The sequence below is a fragment of the Staurois parvus genome, unplaced genomic scaffold, assembly GCF_062004578.1.
Source record: "Staurois parvus isolate SC_StPar_1 unplaced genomic scaffold, SC_StPar_1.0 ptg000632l, whole genome shotgun sequence".
Lineage (NCBI taxonomy): Eukaryota > Metazoa > Chordata > Amphibia > Anura > Ranidae > Staurois > Staurois parvus.
In genome coordinates, this window is record NW_028318428.1 from 117,456 (window position 1) to 143,144 (window position 25,689).

The window sequence follows — 25,689 nt, forward strand, 5'->3', positions numbered from 1 at the left end:
ATTACCTCAGCCTACAGTCTCTTCCATACAAAACTCCTTCGTTACTTCCTGGTATACATCTGTAGGACTTGAAAACCATTACAGTGAGAAGAACTTCAGCTGCTGACCTCATTTACCGCTTCTCACCCAGTCTGACAGCCGAGCAGAAGCGCTTACATCCTGGGTGGATGTCATAGGACATGTTCAGTGAACACAGCGAATGACAGATCAGTGTAACAGGCTGCTGCTGGTATTGTATGATCACTGTGACCAATCACAGCAGATCACATGGCAATTATTTACAATGAATGGCATCCATTCATAGCCATTCATTGTGTACTATTGTGTTGATCTCTGCAATTGGTCATAGCGAGCACATGGTACAGACAGGGCCAATCACAGTGCATCTTTACCAAGTGAAATCTGTGGCCAATCACAGCTTCACAATAGTACACACTGGATGAATAGATGTTATTCATGAAAAATAGTTGCTTGTAACAGTGATTATCATTGTTATAAGCAATCAGTGTGTACAAGGAAAAAAAATCTGATCACCTCCCCAGAGTAGTACAGTGTCACTATGGTAACACTATATTGCTCTAGTCACAATGTTAAAAAAAAAAACAAACCAAAAAACCAAACAAGTTGAAAATTTGATATCAGTCACCAGTCTGTGTCCCTGATCACCGCCACACCAGTTATAACAGTATGGCACTGGTGACTTAAATAAAATTGTGACAAAAAATTACAACTTCAAAAAACTCAAAATACTTTTCTAAAACGTGATCATGTGGGGTATTTTTACTGCCCTTCCATTTTCGGGCCTCAAGATCGATTCAATATACTTGATCGATTTTCAAATATATACCATAGTTTGTGAACTTTAACTTTACTACAGACTACTATACACCGATCTGGGTTATTTTTTTACCAAAGAAATGCAGACTAAATTTTGTCCTAAATTTATGAAGATTTTTTGTTTGCAGAATTTTAGAACAAAGAAACAAGTGTTATTTTCAAAATTTTCAGGCTTTCTTTTTTTGCTAAATGAACAGTGGTATTAAATACCACCAAAAGAAAACTGTGTGTGAAAACAGTTTGGGTACAGTGTTGCATGACTGAGTAATTGTCAAAATGCAACAGTGCTGAAAGGTGAACGTGCTCCGTATTGAGTGGTCAACACACCATACACCTGCACCCCTTCTGCAGCCAACTTGTACCAGTAAGTGATGTCTAGTAAGTACCACAAGCAGGACCCAGAGGCCAAAAAGGTATCTTCCATGCTAGTTCCCGCACACAAAGACCAAACTCAAAGTTGTCTTTCAGTGAAGGACAACTTCACCTTGTGCTCCCCAACTACCCCCCACCCGATTTTCACACTGTACATAGATCAAAATAATTTGGTTTATATATCCTGTTAGTGTTAAATAAGTTCACTTTCGAGGAGCATATTCAATGTTCCACCCATTTTTAGGGTGGAACATGTAAGCATATTCCCGCTCCTGCAGCTCTCACCTCCAATCCCCCCGTGACAGCTTGCCAGGGATCTTCTCCCTGCACCTGCTGTCACAATTTAAATAGATTGCGGCCAAGTGTGGCTCCACCCACACGGTTACGTCATGTCATTCAGAGTTCTGTGAATGAATAGACTACAAGTACCACATCCTTTGTGGCTGACTGTTCGTAGTTCTCGAACTATGAAGGCACTGGTGATCATCCTCATAGTTCATTAAATTCATCCTGGACTGAAGTAGCTGCCAGCCTCTAAAGCAACTGATCAAACCAAGCTCGGTTTGATAGTCTGCTTTACAAGCTGGTAACAAAAACCAAACTGATGAAATCAACGCTTCTGGTTTCTGACATCACAGAAGGGGGGGGGTTAAGAAGCGTATGTTCCTTCCACTCTTCACAGTTCATCCTATGTGACCGGTCACACTTCACAGTGCATCTGATGCAACCAGTCACATCGGTCCTGGGTTCCCTGACCGGACAGGAGAGCCTAGGAAGCAAGGAAAGGTACCCTCTTCCGCCACTGTGAAAGTAATCGGGTAGCGGAATAGCCGCTCTGATCACTTACCTTGTCAGGAATCGCCTGCTGAAAACAATACCAGGATCATGGCTGCAACAATGATCCCGGTATAACCACTTCCCAAGGACATATACAAGGGTTAGACAAAAAAATGGAAATACTAAATTTGCAGCTGTGAAAGTGACAAGTTTCCTGTTGAAAGCGGAAGTAATGCAACATCCTTTTGCTTCCGCTGTGTGATGAGACAACTAGCTAACAGGTGGGAAGCCTCACTTTCATCATTCACTGAGTGCGCACTGCCAATAGGGAGTCATGTCAGACCTTATGTTGGTGCCCTCTTAGCTGGTGCCTCTGACTGAAGTTGCCAATTTGTCATGTCGTAAGGTACAATATCAAAGGACATTGTGCAGGATTGTAAGCTGGAATACGTAAACTGCTACAAAAGTGACTGCAGTGCTCAATCTTCACAGGGCTGAGACTGAGCTCTGCAGTCACTTTTGCAGTTTATTTCAGGTTACAATTTGGTGCAATGTCCTTTTGTTCTGTCGATCAGTTAACCAAGACAATCAAGCTTATGCTTATCAGACATATTTCCCGGGAACTGTATATACCGTCAACCTATGATACTGTACCTCACAACAAAGCAAACTGGCAACTTCAGTCAGAGGCACTAGCTAAACAGGCACCAACAATTTGTCCTCTTTGAAGCTCAGTAAGCTCTGAAATGACTATCGCTAGCAGGGCACGCAGTGGACGACGAAAGTGAAGTTCCCACCTGTTAGCTAGGGGTCATCACACTGCAAAACCACAGAACAGGTAGTCACTTTCACACCTAAAAATTTATGTAGTGTTTTTATTTTTTTTGACTATCCCCTCCAATTTTGTACAGCGACTGGGAAGTGGTTAGCATGCAAGTTTTTTTTCCCAAAACTGGGGTTAGTTTCTTTTTTTTAATTAATTGGGTGGCTGGAATGCACTACTGCAGTGATCTGTTCCTGTAGAAGAAACCAAGCGACAGTAGGATCAAGTTTAATGAAAATCTTTGTGATGTCACTATTTGACATGCAACTACACTGCAGGATAAAAAGTAGTACACCCTACAGATGGCTCTTTAAGAGGATCTGATGCCCAGGAGCAGAACTTCAATGGTCCCGGTTTCCATTGACAGCCCACAAATCCAGCTCAGTTTTAGAATGGGAGTATGGCTATGTGATTAACCACTTGCACCTGAGAATTTACCCCCCTTCCTGACCAGGCCATTTTTTGTGTTATGGCGCTGCGTTACTTTGACAATTGGGCGATCGTGTCAACTGCACCCAAATGAAATTTACGTCTTTTTTCCCAACAAATTGAGCTTTCTTTTGGGGGTATTTGATCACCTGTGCATTTTTTTGCACTATAAAAAAAAAACAATTTTGAGAAAACAAAAAAAAATAAAAAATAGTGTTAAGAAAATCTTCAAAAAATTCACTATGCCTTATACTAAATACCTTAGATTTCTTCCCAAAAAGGGGGCCCAAGGGGGGGTAGGGGGTGCGGAATATATGTACTTGTCCTGGCTTTTTAGGGGCTCAAGAAATCAAATGGGCCGTCAGTATAGCAGAATTTAGCAATTTTCAAATATATATACCAGAGTTTGTAGACTTTTGCACAGACTAATATACACGGACTTGAGTTATTTTTGCCGAAGAAATGTAGCAGAATACATTTTGGTCTAAATTTATGAAGATTTGAAAAAAATGTGTAAGAAAAACCTGTTCTCTTCAAAATTCACTATTTTTCATTTATGTAGCAAAAAAACCTAGTATTGATTAAATACAACCAAAAGAAAGCTATTTGTGTGAAAAAAAAAAAAATTTATAAAAATGTTAGGGGTCTGCATCTAATTGGTCAGGTTTTATGCAGCCATAGTACCAAGTGTTACATCCAAAAGGCAGCATTTAGCAGCCTTTGAATGCAACTACCCACACCCCATCATCCGTGTGAATGTATCCTTAGTGAAGCAAAAGTATTTTTGTACTCGCCAAAAAAAATCCTCTTTATAAGTCTATTGAGGAACACAAGAAATCTTCAACTTTTGGGTTACACTTCCACCTAAAGGATTGGTCACTGGCATACTGTAGCCCAGCCCAGGTTTACACCTGCTAGAAACATGCTCTAGTTTTTTTAGTAGCAAGAGCACTGGCTAACACCTGTTGCACTCAGCACCAAAGCAGGATCTTGTGCCCAAAAAGTTACAGGCTGTCCCCACATCGAAGATTCAATTGTGACATGGTTTGAGAAAGGAGCTAATAGGAGTTCCGAAACATGCCCGCTCCAGGCAAGACATCACATCCTGCCCTGTGTTCCACAGTGATCATCCCCACTTCCTGGAGCATTGGGACTTGGGTTGCTCACTAACACGCTGTTTGCAGTCACAAGTAGCTCTTCCGGTGGACAGCTTTCATCCAATGTGGCATGGCTACAGATAAGCTCATGGTACAGGGGTGGACAGGCAGGTAAGTAATTTTAATGCAGAAGAGACAAAGCATGTCTTTTCTGCATTACAAATCCTGCCTGTTCACCCATTATTTTGCTTAAGTTTGCTTTAAAGAAACAATTTGCTCCAAATGTTTTATGACCTTCCATAGTGACAAGAATCCCTTTAAATGGATTCTGATTTGCCCAACATTTAGTGATTGGTAAAAGTCACAGCTAGGACAGAATGAGGGGCAGGACCTGCCAAAAGAGCAAAACTCATCGACTGGGTCTATAAAAAGTGCATCTTTCAACGGAATGGCAGTTGCTTGCTAAGGTGAACACTGCTGGATCCAATACTAGGTCAAACCTAAAATGCACTCTTCAAACAGGTACAAGCAGCAAAACACCTTGCCAGGGCGTTTTTCATTCCATAGAGGAATTAGAAATGTGCTTCCGGAATGAGTACAGTGGACAGAGCCAGAACGAACCTTTGCACCCATAAGATCCTCAAAATCACCTAGCGCAGCCCCCAAAACAGTCGGCACCCCTGGAAGGGCAAGTTTGCCAAAACCCTTATAGATGACCGATCAGCTGACCAAAACCCGAGCTACCAAACATGCCGCAGCACAAGCACTGAAACGAAAAGATCGGACAGGAGTGGGGCTACATCAAGGGACACCTTCCAACGTGCTTTAGTCCCTGGACCAACTTGTCAGCCAGCTCCACATACGCTTGAGGCATCTGGCTAGACCAGCAATGGGAAAACTACGGCCCGGCGGACCTTTTAATCCGGCCCGCGGAGCGTGATACTGTCAGGATGGCTGTCAGGATGTGTGTAGGCGGGGCAGCGTGACGAACGTGAGGGGAGCTAGGCTCCTCTCACAGTCCGCCCTGAAGACCGGAACGGCGCGGGAACACGGCGAGAGGAACGCGCGGAGCAAAAGTAAGTGAATTTAATTACTATAGGGGGGATGAATTACTATAGGGGGGATGAATTACTATGGGGGGGATTAATTACTATGGGGGGGATTAATTACTATGCTTACTATGGGGGAATATTACTATACTTACTATGGATGACACATACACATCATTCATCTACTCTTGGTCCGGCCCCCGGGTCCAATATATGAACCCATTGCGGCCCTCAAGTCAAAAAGTTTGCCCACCCCTGGGCTAGATGGTAAGGCATGCTGCAGAACCTTGGCCCAGTTAGTGCTGCTCAGCACAGGCTGGGAAGCAGACCTGGTGATTGTGTTGATCACCTAGGAAGCACAGAAACAGGGGAAAGATGACAGGAGAGGGGTCTATTGCCTCAGAGGGGTCTCCCCAAGGGGAGAACGTACTGCGAATTGTGCAGAGAGCACCCGGTAACACTTCAGACATGACTGGCAGCTGGAAACCAAAAACAAAGGTGGGGTGGAAAGACTTAAGACAGACCCAATTGGTTGCAGCCTCCGGATCCCTTTTGCATCCACAGCGGAGATGCCAGGACGCGGGGTACCTTGCTCCACTGGCAAAGGTGATCCCGCTATACAACCCAAAAAACAGATACAAATACCCAATCCAGGTCCCCTACAGCATACTCCCCGCCCCCACAGAGTGCCCTAGTGCACAAGACCAGGGTAGAAAATAGGCCCTGACTACAAACATGTACAGGCATACGCAAGGGCAACAAAACCATTTGGTAGGTCACAGACTCCAGGAAGCATTGTGCATTCACATTAGAAGTGCGTACTAGCACCGCATAGTCAGTGAATGAGTGTCCTTGGTCCCAAGGGAATCATATATGACTCTCAAGAGAGCTATTCGCAGGCAGGAACCAAGAAAATGGCTGCTGGCCGAGACCACACCAATATGGCCGATAGCCATAAACCATCCCTCGAGTCGCCTCTGTGTCGAGTCGCCACTGTGTTTACATTGTGGGCAGAGTGACATCACAGCACTTCTACATACCCAAATACAAAGGCTCAGGCAGAGCTGCTGCAGCTTTGTCTGAGCCTGTATCTGCAGCAGTAAGACCACAACTATAATGATCTTTGTTGGATGATTAAAAAAGTAAAATCTCTATTAGAAGTAATCTGTTGCATAGCTGCATGTGGTGGGGTGTGATTAGATCTCCACTGACCAGATCCAGACCCCTCAAGAAGAAAATGAAAAATATAAAAATATTCCCTATCCAGATCAATCTCAAGGTCACAAAAATGTGGAATGATCTGGATGTCATTTGCAGTTACTGCACAAACGTCAGATGCTCACAGATGTGAGCACACATTGTCATTTGAACTTTTAGTGATAAACAAGTGAAAAAGCTGCAGTGTGCACTCATCAACCGAAATCAATCCTATCTTAATGTTAATTTATGCAACTCATCCCCCCACATAAAGCCGAAAGGGGTCTAAAGCACTCCTACAGTAAAATACATACATTCACTTTGAGCTTTACCTTTCCGCTTACATGTTATGTCACATAAATGTAGCATTAACGTGATATTTTATTTTAGAGTAGATGTATGGAGTGCACAAATTATGTATATGTTGTGATGGGAAAAATTACATTATAATCAATCTTTCCCTAGTTTTATAGTCAATAAAATAAAAGGAAAAAAAGTCGGCTACCACATTAAAGAAGTTTCAATACAATTGTTTCAATTTTATTTACTCAACCATTGAACCAAGTGCATAGAGCACTTGGTCCTGGTCAGATCTGTCCCTTCGTTATGCCGAGTAGTCCAAAATTTTTCCCCCATCAGTCTGGCAGTGCTGTTTGTGAGAAGATGTATTTGCAATTGACCACTAAAGTCTCTGGCAGCAAGGGCCACTCTGGAGACAGGAGCTGCAATTTACAAAGATCACACAGCCTGTGGCACTGTGGCAGCTGTTTGTACATATACACAGCTCTGACTGATGGGGTCACAGCACTGAGTAATTTTTCAGCTTTATGAATTTATGCTGCTGGGCTATGTCAAACACCACCAAAATATAAGTGAGCTGTCACTATCACCGGTGTGGAAATTTTGGAGAAAAAAAAATCACAAAACAAACTTTCTGTACAATATGATTGTACAATTACCTTTAGATCTATTAGCATCATTGTGTACAGCCATCTTTATACAAGTACATAGGGAAAGGATGAAGACACTCAGCTGTCAGGCCCCATTCACATCTTCTGGGGCTGTGTAAATTCTGAAAAACTACTTGTCCAGGGACTAAATCAGGGTCTTAATCTACTAGGCCCTCATGACCATCTACTTGTCCATATAAAAAAAAAAATAATAATAATAATTTTAACCAAACCCGTATTTAAATCTGAGGCGCTTTTAGGAATGTCTGGGGCTTTTAAAAACAAAAGGGGTTTTATGGCGACTTAAAGAGCGTAATGTTAAAAATATTAAGCGTTTACCTCTTCACCTCCCTGCCTGTCTTCCAGCAGTCTGGGTGAAAAACCAGGGAACTAGCAGGGAGGGGAGACATCTTGCAGTGTAACTGGCACAGATTGGGTGCTCGTCAGAAAAGGGGAGTGTCAGGCTTATCCTTATCCCTTTCACTGCCAGGGCTTTTTTTGCACACGTTTAAAAAAAAAAAAAAATCATTTTAGACCTGAAGATTACATAAAACCCCCAAACACGTTTTCTTAAAGCAGAGACCCTAGAGAATAAAAGAGTGGTAGCTCCAATTTATGTCACACGATATTACAACAAAGGTCTAGGAAATGCAACATTTCTGTAAAAAATACACTTAATTTTAGGGCACAAAAAACAGCAATTACCCATTTTTTGCTAAAATATAAAAGATGAGGTTGCAACAAGTAAATAGATATCCAACAGGTCAAACCTTATTTTCTATAGGTGACACTTTTAAAGCCCCTTATAGTTCATCAGCTTAGTGTTAGAGGTGGTCAGGTGCTAGCATTGTCACTCTGGCAATACGTAACATGTGTATTGCAATCAACGGTTTCATGCGTAGGTGCACCATGTGCTTTTACATTTCTACGTGCCTATATGTGGGGGTGGGAGGCCTGAATTGACAATGTGGGCAGTGTGAAAGCAATCGGTGGCAGCACTGCCGCTCGAATGCTTCCACCTGACAGATGAGCCCTGCTGCTTGCCCGAAGTCGAGCAATACAAATGGAACATCCGTTTCCATATTGTGAGAAGTCACGTTTCCACACTTTTTGGGGAGTTTGGAGCATCACTGCTCATCACACACAGGGCAGCCCATTTGAATGGGCTGCCCTATGTGTGACAAATGCCCCAAAGAAGCTCCTGAACTTTGAGAATGGAGCGTTGCACATTTTTACTGTGCTTTTTTGTGGGTTTGCAGCACAACAGACATGAACCCGTTACCAGTGCTTGGGGTGCCATTAACATTTAATTGTGCTGCAAGTGAGATGTGCGTTTGGAGCTGGCTTGCAAAGCATGTGTTTTCCGTGCAGTGCTGTGAGTTCGGAAACATGCAGATTGTTCTTGTATAAACACACCAATTTCACTTTTAAGCCCACTTCACACCTAGCGCATTGGAAGCGCACTTTTTGGCACTTTTCCTGTGAAACGAATAAAGCAGGCCATTGACTTCAAGGGACTGCACTACACGTGGCAAAGTAGATCATGGGACATTTTGCATGCTGTGGTTTGCACATATTTACTGTGCTTTTTTCTGCATTGATGCCTGTTTTTTCATGTGGCAAAATGTGTTTGGTGCCTAAATCTCCTTTATATCTATCAACTCTGTAGTGTGAGGGCCTGCCTGATTGGATACAGAGCTATTGGATATACAGTATATATTCAAATATATAGTTTTGGTAAATCTAAAGGAGATCGTACAGAGATTGTACAATCAGATTATATAGTGTATGGCACCCTTTATACACCTAAAATGAACTAGATGCTTTTTTAGGCACCAAAGGGTGCCATACGCTATATAATCTGATTTTACAATCTTTGTACGATCTCCTTTAGATTTACCAAAACTATATATATCCAACAGCTCTGTATCCAATCAGGCAGGCCCTCACACTACAGAGTTGATAGATCTAAAGGAGATTGTACCATCAGATTTTGTAGTGTATGGTGAGCTTTACAAAACTTTCAGAGAGACACTTGTTTTCAGTACTACAGCTCTGCTCCACATAGGCTGTGATCACTCAGCTACTGCACATACTGCCAAATAAATACTCTAAATAGATGAAGGAATGGTTGAAAAAAAACGATGGGTGTGAAAATTGTTCACTGACACCAATTGTAGAGGTGAGTGGGAGTAATCAACCAGAAGGAGAGGGCAGGTGTAGGGTGTGAATGTGGTCAGCCGGTTGAACCTCCTGTGTCTTAACCATTTTCCCAACCTAAAGGCCATTCCTCAAGTAATGGAGACATTTTCCATACACCACACTTGAGGCTGAGGCAAGGGCTAGTCTAGGACATACAGAAAGCAGTTTTTCTGCAAAAGAGGTACATTAATGGTATATGGTTAGTAAATAGGAAAGCTGTAATTTATAAAAATAAAAGGTGAACTTTGCCTTTAACACTTACACTGCCAGAGCAGTTTTTGCACAAATTTAAAAAATAATTTTAGGCCTAAAGATTGCATAAAATTAGGGATGCACCAATGGCTTTTTTTTTTTTAAACTCGCCGATACAGAGTAACGATATTTTACAGTGAGATTTGTGTAATGGATGCAAATTGCACCGCAAAGAATAGCATGCGATTTGAAGAATGTAATTTCTGTCTAAATCGTACGCAGTTTCCCCATTGCTCCTGTGTGAACCCAGGCTTGTCATAGCCCAAATTCACACAGGAATGCTGCAGGAAACCTCCCTGCAGGCATCCTATGCTGAGTGTCAGTGGTAGGAGAGAAAGCAACATGAATTTGAAATTCCTATCACTTTCTTTCCTCTCCTTGCAGCGTTGACAGTTCGGGCTAGACACCATCTGATTGGTCAGCGGCTTTCTTTCCTCTCCTACCACTGGCACCAAGCATGGGATGCCTGCAGGGAGGTTTCCCACACCACTCCTGTGTGAACTCAGGCTATGGCAAATCGCATGCTAATCTTTGTGCTGCAATTTGCCCCCATTAGCACAAATCACATCGCAAAGTATCGGTAGTATTTTCACCAGTACAATTTATCATGAAAATACTCGGTAGCGGCACCAATACCGATGAACCCTTACAAAAAAAAAAAAATTTTAAAACCAGACTCTAGAGAATAAAAATAGTGGTAGTTTCAAGGTCCAGGAAATGCAAAATTTCAGTAAAAAAACAAAAAAAATTAGTTTTAGGGCACACAAATGCAATTACCCAATATTTTGGTAAAACAAAAGAAAGCATGCACACGTGAAATGGCAACAAGCTTCAGTATCCCATATTGTCTACAGGATGCTTTTAAAGTCCCCTATAGGTCATCAGTTTAGTGTTACGGCGAAGGTCTGGTGCTAGAAATATTGCTCACTTGGGCGTACGTTGCAATATGTAATGTGTATTGCAATCTACGTTTTCATGCGTAGGGGTCCTTGACGCGAGGTTTAAGTTTGTACGTGCTTATATGTTGGGGGAGGGGGATTTTATGTGCTTGGGTGTAACTAATGAGACATCCAGGGTCTTAAAAACTGTTACTGGGGGTGTGGAAGCAACCAGGTGGAGTCTGCTTGCCAGATTTACAAACAATCCCAGAGGCTGCAGGCACCAGGAATGTGTGTAAACACCCCCCCCCCCCCACTGTCAGGCAGCTAAAGTGTTAAGGCTCTATCTGTCCTAGGAAGAATGATTTAGTGTTTGTAGACTACCCTAACATACAAGTATAATGTACAAAGCCAGAACATACAAGAACATTCTGAGACTTGAGTATTTGAGAAAGGCCCTGGGAACAAGTGCCTAATCCCTTGCACCCCCCACCACCACAACCGGCTGTCACAACCTATAAAATACACTCCCCTGCCTTCCACAATACAGCGTTCAGCATCTGAGTGGATAGTCACAATGTGCAAATGTAGTTACAAGGATGCAAGAGAGTGTAGCTATGTAACTTTAGACTTTCAAAAAGGTAAACACAATGTCTTAGCAGTGGAAGAATGCAAAGGAAACCAAGGAACTTTGGCTCACTTTACTTCTTAAAGCTTATTACTCACTGCAGGCTATTTCTGATATCCAATTTGTAAATCAAACTGCAACTAAAGGAACTTAATTATTTAAACATGATCAAATTTGCATAGGGAAAATCCCCAAAAAATGTTTAAAAATGTTCTATACCTGTTATTTTATCCCGCACAAGCTTACAGGATTCAATTTCTCCAATACTTCCAAATAAGCTCTTCAACTCTTCCTGGGTCATGTTCTGAGGAAGGTAGTTAACTATTAAATTGGTCTTGCTGTCCTCTGTATTGCTGGAGTCCACCGGTGATGTGCAGTTTATAGAGTTTGGACAATTGCCTGTGTTATTGCATGTGGGACCATTGGACAATTGTGTTTCCATGGCAGCTATTACCTGCTAATGAGAGAGGGGGGGGGGGGGAAGGGGTAAGAAGAAAATGTCAAAACTAATATTGAGATATAAATGTGCACACAAAACAGGTTTTGCCAAATCATCTACTCCATGTGATTTGCTCATTACATAAACATTTATATGTTCACTATCTGAATAAAAAAAAGCATCACTTTAAATTGACAGCTTCTAGCAGTCAATTGCATTAGCACTCTGGTTTATGACTGACAAATTGAAACATATAAATACATTTTCCATGATCACTGCAAACCAGTGTTTTGTTTTATAGTAAAATGTCAAGCTTTTGTGTAGCCAAGCTTTTTTTTTTTTTTTTTTTTTTTTAACAGAAAAGGTGCTCTCATTGGAAGCAGACTGGCTGTAACTTGCCCTCATGAGATCACCCATACTTTAAGGCTGGCCATACGCTATACAATTTTCTGACCAATTTCCTTTAGATTTACCTTCAACTATGTAGTGCAAGGGCCTGCCTACTTGGATACAATTGAAAGTGTTAGATTTGAACTTCTATTATATGGTTTTTGGCAAATCTAAACCAAAAATCTCAAGAAAATTGTATAATGTATGGCCAGCCTTAGGCTTCAAGAAGGGTGGAGCTGCAGCCAGCAATGACTGAAAATATTTTTTTAATTTGTAATGGGGATAAGTGTTATGTACATAGGATCCCCTGGGGGATTGAAGATTTTTTTTTCCTTCTGTTGATTGATCTCCCTTAACACCTTCATTTTTTTTGCTGTCTGTCTCACTTGTCCCACTGAGATTTCCCTTCAGTTGCTCAAAAGAGGCAAAAACAGGAAGTAAGAGGACCTCTCTCCAATGCAGGACAATATCCCCTCAGACAGTTGCCACCAGATCAAGTTTCCCCATTGAAAAATATCCCCCCTCCTGTTCATGTAAGTATAAATATAATAGCACCTTGCACATTTTAATTTTGGCTTTACATACACTCACCTTTTGTTAGGGCTCATTCACACTTGACTGTTTTACCAACGCTTGCCAAATGCCCCTATAGCATTTGGCAAGCATTGGTCCGGTGTTCGCAGAGCGTTTTTTAACACTCGGCTCCACAAACGCCGCATGCATGGTTTATCAGCGGTTGCTAGGCGTTTGCCGAGCGTTAAAAACGCCCCAAAAACACCTATAATGAAGTTTAAATGGTGTTACTGCTCCGCAAATGCCCCGCAACCATGCCGCAAACGCGCAGCTCCATAAACTAGAATAGGAGGCTTCAACGCCTCCAGACCTGATCAGAGGCATACATTTTGCCGCGATGCTAACACTCCCATTAGAACAGCACCATGTGCTGCAATATGCAGAATTGTCCGAGGCGTTTGGGAACGGTAAAAACGCTTCCCAAACGCCTCTCTGCCGCGTGCACACAACGCTAGTGTGAATGTAGTCTTACAGTGGCAATCCAAAAGGTTCTAAAAAAATTAATCTGACATCCACTGTACTACAGCAAAGTCCAACTCCGGTGTTTTCCACTATCTAACCCTGGTTTGAGCATGTCACAGGCACTTCAATTGTCCACAGCAATTAAAAAGGCCTAAATGCTGCAAAGTGGGGCTCACCGACATGGTGCCTCTCTGTGCAATGTGCTTATTTGGCTAATTCACACTAGCACATTGATCTGCATTTTCAGCTGTAAAAATGCAGGTTAACACAAGGACACCTAAAAATTGTGTGTGTCCCGTTCACACTACAACACTGTTGACTTGAATTCCAATAAAGTGCAACATGTATGCATTTTAATGCAATGCAGGGAGGGTGTAAAATGCAGGTCAAAGAAAAAAAAGTTTGCTTTATGATTTTGTGACTCAGGATGTGGTGTCACGGGAAATATTACAAAATGCAGTGCATTTTAATGTGCTAAAACAGTGTTACAATGGACAGAAATGTACATCCATTTTCCCTGCATTTTATTGCAAGTCAGTGTAAATTTAGCCATAAGGCCAAAGTGGCTGGTCAATATTGCACAGGAAATGGGCTGAATGACCACGACACCATTCAACCCACAACAGCATCACCATCTAATGCAGGAGACGACTTAGTATGTGGGACAACAGCAGTGTAGATGGGTAAGTTTTGCAATTTTTTTGTCCTTCACAACTAAAGTTTCAGCTGGTATGTAGCTTAAGCTGAAACAGTTTTCTATAGAAAAGGGTCTTGTACCTCATTTCATATCTCTCAATTATGTTTTGAGAAAACATTTAAAAAAAATTTAATTAAGGCCTTGTTCACAAAGGTAGTTAAAAAATGTGTGGTTAGCACACATTTGTACCACACCCCTGGGCAGCTGACGAAAGATTAACAAGGCAGCTAAGAGGTATAATACACATGTGGTAATTTAACTTGGCTTTCTGAATTTGACAGGCAATGCCCCCCAGCTTGCATTTGCAGAGTAATCGATTCATACAAATTTGCTTTTGGGGAAAAACAAAACAAAAAAAAAAAAAAAAAAAGGTGGCAGTATCATCTCCTGGAATCCCAGATACCGCTGCACTTGCACCCTTTGAAAAGCAATCCACCGCAGATCACTTTTTAGTGAATAAAGTCATGTGAACCTATCCTTACAAGGGTTTGCATGTTAGATTTTGAAAAACTGCTGCGGATTTTAAGCTTTAGCACTTTACTGCTTTGCAGAGAATAAGTATAAACATGAACACTTATGCTATATTTGAAATTCAATAGAATTTAAATGAATAGTATCAAACAGTAATGCAATGGAGGCCAGGAATATGTCCTTAAACCAAAGAAAATGTCCAAATGTTGGCACAGGTTTGTAATGAATTGTGCCTATAGAGAAAAATTTCAATGATTTTGCCGTTAAGTCCAATAAAGGTTCAATACTGCTGCTGTGATTTAAATTATATATCGGCTCTGACACCTCCTGACCAATAGGGTTTTATTGATCACTAACAACGTTAGGTTAGCGTCTAATGTGAATCAGGCTGCAAATTTACATGACAAAAGTTTGGGAATTGAGTCTCTAAATCCTGATGCCAAATATACTCTATTCAGTGCGAAATGCTTAGAACATTAGTCCCATTCCTAGGGTCAAAAGATGCAATCTCCTATTTAGGGATCATTTTCACACCCAATACGTCATCCTTTTTTGCTTCTATCTTCCCTGTGTCTCATATCAGTAATATACTGAAATTATGGCTGTATTTCATTCCTGGGTAGGGTTACTGCAGTTAAATTGAATATTTTTCCGAAGTTGCTATGTTATACCCATTTAAAGCCTTGCCTATCGTAATTCCAAAATTCTTTATCCACGTCAGCTCCAGTGACATACCTGTACGTCGCTGGAGTTTGAGCCAATACACAGTTGGCTCTCATAATAGCAAGATAAGCGGGTAACTAGCGCTTATAAAATTAGTGCATCAGCGTATATTATCCAGCATCGTGACCCAGTCCAGAGGTAAAATGAGTGTCAGTCTAAATTAGATTCAATTTTATATATATATATATATATATATATATATATATATATATATATATATATATATATATATATATATATATATATATATATATATATATACACACATATATATACATATATATATACATACATACATACACACACGTACATACACCGACAAAGACATACACAGACACAGGTCCATATATATTAGGACACAGGCACAATTTTAGTTTTTTTCCAGGTATTTACCAAAACATTCAAGCGATAGTTATTTAATGGATATGAGCTGAAAGTGAACACACTCAGATTTAATTTGAGGGTATGTGCATCCAGGTTGGAGGAAGGGTTTAGGAATTACAGCTCTTAAGAGTAGCCATCCCCCCTTTTTCAAGGGACTAAAAGTAATTGGATAATTGAATCAAAAGCTGTTTCATGGCCAGGTGTGGGCTACTCAATTATTTCTTCATCAATTAAGCAGGTAAAAGGTCTGGAGTTGATTCTAAGTGTGGCATTTGCATTTGGAATCTATTGCTGTGAACCTACATCATGCGTTCAAAGGAGCTGCCCATACAAGTGAAATAGGCCATTGTAAGGCTTCAAAAACGAAACAAATTCATCAGAGAGATAGCAGCAACATTAGGAGTGGCCAAATCAACAGTTTGGTACATTCTGCGGAAAGAAGCACACTGGTGAGCTCAAGATAAAAAGGCATGGACGTCCACGAAAGACAACAGTGGTGGATGATCGCAGGATCCTCTCTATGGTAAAGAAAAACCCACTCACAACATCTAGACAAGTAAATGACACTCTCCAGGAGGAACATGCCTTCAGCGGCGCGCACCCGGCGCCGCCGGTGATCGCTGTGTCCTATGGACAGCTGATCATGGGATATGTTAAATAGCCAATCATAGCAGCCTTTTACCACGTGATTAGCGGTCTCCAATGACACAGAAGATCACTGGGTAAATACAGTTGCACTTCCCTCAAGCTGTCATAGCGTGAGGAAAGTATTGCCAATAACCAGCAATGGTCAGAGAAGTGATCGGCACTGATGATCAGTGCCCATCAGTGCCGCCCACCTGGGGGTACAAGTGCTTAGTAGGCAAGTGGTTAAAGTAATGCAGCGGTATAAAAAATGGCCTGGTCAGGAAGGGAAGTAAATCCTCTGGTGGGCAAGTGGCACAGCAAAATGAGCAGCAAATGGGAAATACATTTAACTGGGCTAAGATGCATTGAATCAAAATTTCTAGGAAGTTAGGCTACCTACCTTCTAGCATTTTCCCAGCCCTGGCTTAAAATTCAGAGCAGTTTTTGAAGAAAAAAAGCCTTTAATCTACATCACATGATAGCATAGTACGGAGCATACTTTTTCCTGAGATTATGGCTTGAATAGTAAGATTTAAGCCATGCTTCTGTGGTTTATATGCAAAGACTCCCACAATTAAAGCGAACTTACCATCTAAGAATAGTCAGATCTGGGTAAAGTTTTTTCGTCATTTAAAAAATTAAAAGGCAAAAAGGTGAATTGCTGGGGCTTTAGACAGTGAAATTAAATCTCCTGCCCAATGCCTGAACAATTTTCTAATTTAAAAAAACTTGTCTTCAAAAGAGAATAAGCAGAATCACCATTAAGTCTAACTTGGTGGCTTTGGTCCCTTGCACACAGCTTCTAGCCCATGTGTCCAATCTCGATTAGAGCATCTTGTAGGCACAAGAAAGCTATTCTGAGTTGTACTCCCGCTTAAGGATCTACGCCTTCAGGGATGAATGACGCAGAATACCTGCATTTTGAGCATTCATCCCTAAACGTACACAGTGTAAATTAAAGAACCACCCAATATAGTGTTCTGTTCATGAAATAGACAGGCTGGATGCTATAGCTGTACCTCCCAGGTGGATGCAATATGCGGTTTCATTGTATGTGTATTCAACCGCTTAGTTTTACCACCCAGCTGTAGAAAATCTAAACTGACGCTGATGCTAAAAGATGCCACTGTGCTGAGGAGGGGGGGTGAAGCCTGATCATGGCAGCTGAGGAGGGCGCGATGTAGGAGCTCCCTGACAAGCTCCACATTCCAACCTACCCGGGAGCCCTCGTGATGAAGGAGAACGGAGGGGTGAGACCTACCTCTGTTTGAGGGGTCGTGGCGGATCTGTGCCAGCCTTCTGGTGCGGCGGACCGGGAGTGAGAGACGGAGCAAGGTCTGTCTGGAGCCTGGCAGAGACGCTGTGTCGGGTTGCCGGGAGACAGGGAGGCGCGGCTTGACCACGTGGTCAGCCGCTGAGGCGTACTGGGAGGTGAGGAAGCCGGCTGGCGTCCTGTGAAGAGGAGGCGCCGGTCCGCTCCTCAGTTCACTATTGGACTTGCTGCCAGGGCTGAAGAGGAGCCTAAAAGCCCCAGTCCTGTGTTAACAACCAGAGGACTCTGAGGAATCCCCCTGAGAAATGAACTGCTAAAAGAACTGACATCTGAAGCCTGGAGCTGTCTTGCAAGAACAGAAGAGAGGAGGGCGAGACTGGCTGTGGCTTGAAATATGTCAAATGTTATAATTGTGCTGCTTTGAAAAAACAGAGAGTGAAGGGGAGAAAGGGGGATTCCCAGGGAATACAAAGGAGCTGAAAGGAGAAGACTAAGGGACACAGAAAGGAAAATTAAGGGACAAATAACCAGGCAAGGTTGAGACCCGAGTATATATATATTTAACCTTCACTTACCCCGAGTTTATAAAGGAGAATAAGCCACACAGAAGATATGAAGAACAAAAGTGCTAAAAGGTAGTGGGTTTAAAGGGTCCCAAACCGGCACAATTAAAAAATATACGTCCCAGGGAAATGTGACCCCAGAGAGGCCCCAAGGCATAAATGAGAAAGGAGAAGGGGATCTCAGCCTGGAAAATAGTCCTAGACTAACGTTGGGCTTGAATGTTAGCACTCAACAAATATCAGGAAATATGGAGATGAAAGAGCTTGAAAGAGATCTACAAGTGCCGAATAAAAAAAAAAGATGGCAGAAATGTTCAAAGAATTAGAGAAAACAAAGGAAGAAATGGCAACTATTCGGAATGATTTGGGACAGCTGTTAATGAAAGTTAAAGATCAGGCACAAAACATTTCCGAATTAAAAAAGAAGATATCCAACATGGGGAAAGTCTAGATAAAGTTGCTTTATAAGGTAGAGGTACAGGAAAACAGGGACAGGAGGAGTATTCTTAGGATATGAGGGGTCCCAGAGATTTCTAAGAGAAGTATTGCAAGAAGTAGTAAGTAAAATCCTAACCTCCATAATGGACAGATCAGATACAGAAGCGATTAAACTAGATGGAGTCTTCAGAATAGGAAAACTCCAACAAAGTATTGGGAAGGGAAAATCGAGAGATAGAATTGTTAAATTCCAAAAGTATCGGGATAAAGAAGAAATTTGGAGGAAGATCAAAGGAAGAACAATTAAGTATGGAGAAATAGACATTCAGATTTTTGCAGATCTAATACCTGAGACGTTGTGGAGAAGGAGATCCCTGAGGCCCCTGTTGGAGCAGATGAGGAAGCAGAACGTGCATTATACATGGGGAACCCCAGAGTGCCTAATAGGATGGAAAAATGGAGTTACAGCTTATCTGAGATTTCCTGAGGACTTGAGACTTTTGTGATAGACTTGAATTGCAAAGAATGGAATTTGCTGGATGGGAAGAAGAAATTAGAACTTTAAGAAAAGAGGATTGGCAGCTTGTTAGGGGGGGAAGGTAGGAGGGGGGGAAGGTAGGAGGGGGGGAAGGTAGGAGGGGGGGGAAGGTAGGGGGGGGGGGAAGGTAGGGGGGGGGGAAGGTAGGGGGGGGGGGGGAAGAGTGAAGAATAATTTTTTTTTTCTCTTTCCCTTCCGGTCTCCTTCTCTCCCTTGCGATATCCCTTTTAGATTCGCGGCCTTAGAGGTCTGTGAAAACTTATTGAGTTAAGTAGATAGCTCAGGGGGTAATCGGCGAGGTTGGAAAGAGGGAGAGCTGTTCATGGCCGGAGTTTAGCCCCAAGGATTAAATCAAAGGTGGGACTAGGCCCACAAATGATTGGTAGGAATACTAGAAGCCTAAAAAGAGGGGGGAGGGGGATGGGTATGGGGGGGAGGGAGTGGATGGGAGGATGGGGGGTGGGGGAGGGGTATTGGGGTCAACTTCCTGTATGATAGGAGGAATGAAAGCAAGAAATAAGGAAAAGTATAGATGGAGGAGAAGAGGGGAGATTTAACAAAGATGGAAGAAATACCGTTTATAACTTATAATTTAAATGGGTTGAATTGTCCTGGGAAAAGATTTAGGCTAAAGAGCTACAACAGAGCATCTTCAGTAGTTTTCTTGCAGGAGACACATTTTGAGATAGAGTCAAATGTTAAGTTAAAATCTAGGTATTACCCAGTATGGTACTATGCAGATTCCCCGATTAAGAGAGCAAAGGGAGTAGCAATAGGGTTTGCAAAGAATATTAGGTTTGAGCTGGAGGACAGGAAGGTAGATCCAGAAGGGAGATTTCTGTTTTTGAGAGGTAGGCTACAGGAAACTGAGTGTACAATGGCTAATATTTACTGTCCAAACAAAAAACCGGAGTTATTTTTGAAGTGTGCTGAGGAAGCTGATGGACTTTAAAAAAAGGCCGCTTGATTTTGGCTGGAGACTTTAATTTTTGTATGGATCTACAAAAAGATGCAACCTCTTCTGTGCAGAGAGAGGGGTGTGGGGCTCTGAGAATATTGAAGAAAGAAATACATGAGTGTCAACTGGTGGATATCTGGAGAATTACACAGTCAGGGCCATACATTTTGGGACATCGACACAATTCTAACACTTTTGGCTCTATGCACCACCACAATGGATTTGAAATGAAACGAACAAGATGTGCTTTAACTGCAGACTGTCAGCTTTAATTTGAGGGTATTTACATCCAAATCAGGTGAACGGTGTAGGAATTACAACAGTTTGCATATGTGCCTCCCACTTGTTAAGGGACCAAAAGTAATGGGACAGAATAATCAAATCAAACTTTCACTTTTTAATACTTGGTTGCAAATCCTTTGCAGTCAATTACAGTCTGAAGTCTGGAACGCATAGACATCACCAGACGCTGGGTTTCATCCCTTGTGATGCTCTGCCAGGCCTCTACTGCAACTGTCTTCAGTTCCTGCTTGTTCTTGGGGCATTTTCCCTTCAGTTTTGTCTTCAGCAAGTGAAATGCATGCTCAATCGGATTCAGGTCAGCTGATTGACTTGGTCATTGCATAACATTCCACTTCTTTCCCTTAAAAAACTCTTTGGTTGCTTTTGCAGTATGCTTTGGGTCATTGTCCATCTGCACTGTGAAGCGGCGTCCAATGAGTTCTGAAGCATTTGGCTGAATATGAGCAGATAATATTGCCCGAAACACTTCAGAATTCATCCTGCTGCTTTTGTCAGCAGTCACATCATCAATAAATACAAGAGAACCAGTTCCATTGGCAGCCATACATGCCCACGCCATGACACTACCACCACCATGCTTCACTGATGAGGTGGTATGCTTAGGATCATGAGCAGCTCCTTTCCTGCTCCATACTCTTCTCTTCCCATCACTCTGGTACAAGTTGATCTCGGTCTCATCTGTCCATAGGATGTTGTTCCAGAACTGTGAAGGCTTTTTTACATGTCGTTTGGCAAACTCTAATCTGGCCTTCCTGTTTTTGAGGCTCACCAATGGTTTACATCTTGTGGTGAACCCTCTGTATTCACTCTGGTGAAGTCTTCTCTTGATTGTTGACTTTGACACACATACACCTACCTCCTGGAGAGTGTTCTTGATCTGGCCAACTGTTGTGAAGGGTGTTTTCTTCACCAGGGAAAGAATTCTTCGCTCATCCACCACAGTTTTCCGTGGTCTTCCGGGTCTTTTGGTGCTGCTGAGCTCACCGGTGCATTCCTTTTTAAGAATGTTCCAAACAGTTGTTTTGGCAACGCCTAATGTTTTTGCTATCTGTCTGATGGGTTTGTTTTGTTTTTTTCAGCCTGATGGCTTGCTTCAGTGATAGTGACAGCTCTGTGGATCTCATCTTGAGAGTTGACAGCAACAGATTCCAAATGCAATTAGCACACTTAAAATTAACTCTGGACCTTTTATCTGCTCATTGTAATTGGGATGAGGGAATAACACACCTGGCCATGGAACAGCTGAGAAGCCAATTGTCCCACTTAACAAGTGGGAGGCACATATGCAAACTCTTGTAATTCCTACACCGTTCACCTGATTTGGATGTAAATACCCTCAAATTAAAGCTGCCAGTCTGCAGTTAAAGCACATCTTGTTCGTTTCATTTCAAATCCATTGTGGTGGTGTATAGAGCCAAAAATGTTAGAATTGTGTCGATGTCCCAATATTTATGGACCTGACTATATGCATGATAGAGACTATATCTTCTCAAATGTTCATGAGATGTACTTGAGACTAGATTATAAATTGAAATTGAGCATCAACTTATTGAGTCTGTGGTTAAGGTAGAAGTAGAAGCAATGTCTTTCAGATCATGCCCCTGTCACAATGAAAATGGAATGGGGAAGGAGGAGGGCAGGAGGTCTAGGATGGAAGCTGAATGAGGCACTTCTAGATAAAGATGTTGCTCAGAAGATTGGGGAAGAGATTAAGCGATTTTTTGAGGAGAAAGACAGGAGATGTTTCGATAGCCACAGAGTGGGAGTCTCCTAAGGCATACATAAGGGGAATGTTGATTGCGATTGGGGCAAAAAAGAAAGAAAGAAAGTTAGGGGACTTTTAAAAGAAATGTTACCTGGAACAGATACATAAAAATAGAACAAAAAGAAATGAGGCAGAAGGTAATAAAAAAGAAAGAGCTAGAGACTTTGATGGAGGAGAGGAGAAGAGTCTATAATAAAGTACTAAGTGAGCGTTATAGATGGGGAGATAGACCAGGAAAATATTTAATGAGAGCCCTGAGGAAAAAGAAAAATAGGAATTCTATAGAAAAAATAAAAAGCTCCAAGGGAGAACTGGTCTATTCAACTAAAGAAATTGCTTAAGTATTCATGGAATATTATAGAAAGCTGTATAATCTGTCCCCATGACTCTTTAAAAAACTCTGAAACTGAAATTGAGAGGATTCAAAAGAGAAAGATATATCTGGAGAATGCGGGCTTATCAAAATTAAGCGAAATACAACTGAATTCCCTAGATGCAGAAATTATACAGGAAGAAATAAAAGCAGCATTAAAAAGCACAGCGTCGGGGAAAAGTCCAGGACCAGATGGTTACACTGAGGTACTATAAAAAATATAGCGAAATATTAATACCTAAGCTTAGAAGATATATGAATGCTTTGGGAGGAGGGATGGAAGAGGAGAATATCTACAGGCCCATGTTGTGCGTATCCACAAAGAAGGAAAAGATGCTTCTCAATGTTCGAGTTATAGACCTATTTCATTACTGAACACGGACACTAAGTTATACGCAAAGGTCTTAGCAAATAGACTGAAGGAATTTATGCCCAAATGGATACATGGGGATCAGGTCAGCTTTGTTCCAGGTAGAGAGGGCAAAGATAATGGGTTGAGATCTCTGATGCTTATTCAGAAAAGTAGAAAAGGAAAAACTCTGGTAGTGGTGCTCTCAATTGATGCCGAGAAGGCATTTGATAGAGTGGATTGGGGCTTCATGATGGACACCCTGGAAGCCCTAGGGATTGGAGACAGAAAGAGTGGATAGGAAAATTGTATAGGGAACCCTCCACAATTATAATGTTAAATGGGGAGAGGTCGGAACCCATCAAGATGTCAAACGGAACAAGACAGGGCTGCCCATTGTCCCCATTGTTATATGTTCTGTCACTGGAACCCTTGTTGTCAACAATAAGGAATAATAGAGATATAAAGGGAATTCAGATAGAAGATGTAGAGCACAAAGTGGCTATCTTGCGGATGACTTGTTCTATGTTGGGAATCCCAGGATAACACTCCCAAATTTAATGAAGTTGCTGAAGGAATATGGGGAATTGGCAAATTTTAAAATTAATCCAACAAAGACTGAGATTTTAAATATACATATTTTAAAAAGTGAAAAAGAAAAAGATACAAAAGGAATTCCCTTTTATATGGAAAGAAAGATATAAAATACTTGGGTGTAAAACTTACTGCTTTGTATAAATACCTGTATAAACTAAATTATATTTCACTGTTAAACGAGATTAGGGAGGAATTAAAAACATTAGAAGGAGGAATTCCAACATGGATAGGTCGTATAAATCTGGTAAAAATGGTAATTGTACCTAAAATCCTATATAGATTTCAAATGATTCCAATTAAACTCCCAGAAGCCTTCTTTAAAGCAATTAAAAAAATAAGATATATATGGAGGAATAAAAAAATAAGAACATCCCATGAATTGCTAAGTAGGAACAAAGAGAAGGGTGGATTGGAGGTTCCAGATTTTAGAAGATACTATAAAGCAGTAATACTGGCAAGAATTTTAGAGTGGACATATAATTTTGGAAAAAGTTGGGTTAAAATTGAAAATAAACTCAATGAAACCAATCTAAGTAAAGTTATATGGGTACCACCACAATATAGAGGATTGAAAGATAATGTAAGTATATACACTTTAAATGTTTTAAGGGTTTGGGATAATTTGCACAAAAATATGAAGTGGGATTTTAATTCTACATTGATGCCACTAAGAAACAGTTTTTTTCCCCCAGGTAGAGAAGAGATAGCAGGTAAATGGTTCAAAAAGGAGGATGTTCAATTGAGGGATGTTATGGTGGGGGGTGGATTGGGATCATTTAGGGATTTGGAAAAGAAAAAGGGAGAGATAGTCACTAAGATAGATGAGTGGCGTTATTTTCAATTGAAATGTTTTGTGGGGAATCTTTCAAAACCATTGAGGACTAGAGGGGACTGGAATTTGTTTGAAAAGTTGTTGGGGTCATGAGGTGATGGGAAACACTGTATTGCTAAAGTTTATAAAATTCTTACTGAATTGGACACAAACACAAAGCCAATATATATAGTAAAATGGGAAAGTGACATGGGGGTTGTGATGGATGAGGAAAAACAGAGGAAAATATATAGATTAACTCATGAGAATGTAAGTATGAGGGAGGTAGAAATAAATTACAAGTGTTTGATAAGATGGCACATTACACCGAATGTTGAACATAAGATGTGTGGGGAGAATTCACCGTGGTGTTGGCGGGGATGTGGAGAGATAGGAACAGTGCACCATATATGGTGGGAGTGCCCAAAAATCCAAGTATTCTGGCAGATAATTTAACCTCCTCGGCGGTATGATTCTTTCTGATTTTTTGTGCTGAAAGCGGTACCATTTTTTTTGCATGGAAATATGTAGTTTTTTTATTGTAGGCTGTAATTTTTAGGAATAACTCACTGAAATCTGTACGAACAAGAGTCTAGTAAACATTCCGGATATGATAAAACTTGAAACACGAAATCATAAATTATAATTTAATAAATAATCATAAAAATTATAATAAATTTAATTCAATAATATAATGAAACCAAACACACTGAAATTTGAAATACAGAGGCAAATTCGCACATCGCTGAGCAAAGTCGCAAAATCGTTTTCAGCGTCTGATGACGAATTTCCCCACGAATTATTATCACTCAATTCTGCAAGTGGTTCTGATTTACTATCGCTGTTCTCTAGCTGGTCTAAAACCGCTTTTGACGTAAAGGGACGCTTTTTAGACGCCATGGACTTTTCTAAGTTTCCAGGCAGAAAGAACAGTCAAAATGCAGGCAGGGCACAGGACAAAGCAGTAGGGACAAAATATATGTGAAATGCACTGAAACAGCAATGACAGCAAAAATGACTTTTAAAAATTTCAAATTTACCGCCGGTTCCAGCGCCCGTATGTCCCAGGGACCGGAACACGGAAGGCGGATGCCGGCATAGGCCGGAGGAGATGGCTGGGAACGCTGAAGGGGACACATCGCGGGAAAGAAGGACAAGGTAGGTGCTGCAGGGAAACCCTGAGCAACGCCGCATGGTAAGCCCGAGTGTAGCTCGGTGTTATCGCTCTTGGTACTCAAATTTTACCCCGAGCTACACTCGGGAAAACCGCTAAGGAGGTTAATAGGAACGATAACTGAAATCGATGTTAGGTTGGACCCAGAAATATGTCTCCTGCACAGTAAAGACTTAACAGTGAATAAATATAAGGAATCAGGTATATGGTACTATCTTAATGCTGCAAAAGGTTTGATACCCAAGTTCTGGCGTAAAGTAGAGGTGCCGAGAGAGGAAGAGTGGGTAGAG

At 41.4% G+C, this 25,689-nt stretch overlaps 1 protein-coding gene across 8 annotated transcripts in view; it reads right to left on the minus strand.

Moving 5' to 3' along the window:
• The window catches only part of LOC149449311 (ELAV-like protein 2), a 231,504-nt gene that overhangs the window by 115,927 nt on the left and 89,888 nt on the right, over nucleotides 1-25,689 (minus strand). For 6 of the 8 annotated variants that reach the window (XM_089693410.1, XM_089693409.1, XM_089693408.1 and 3 more), the window contains one exon: nucleotides 11,711-11,948. In XM_089693410.1, coding sequence (XP_089549536.1) covers nucleotides 11,711-11,948 — 238 coding nt within the window. The remainder of the gene's footprint in view (nucleotides 1-11,710; nucleotides 11,949-25,689) is intronic. The other 2 variants (XM_089693412.1, XM_089693413.1) reach the window with 1 other exon arrangement.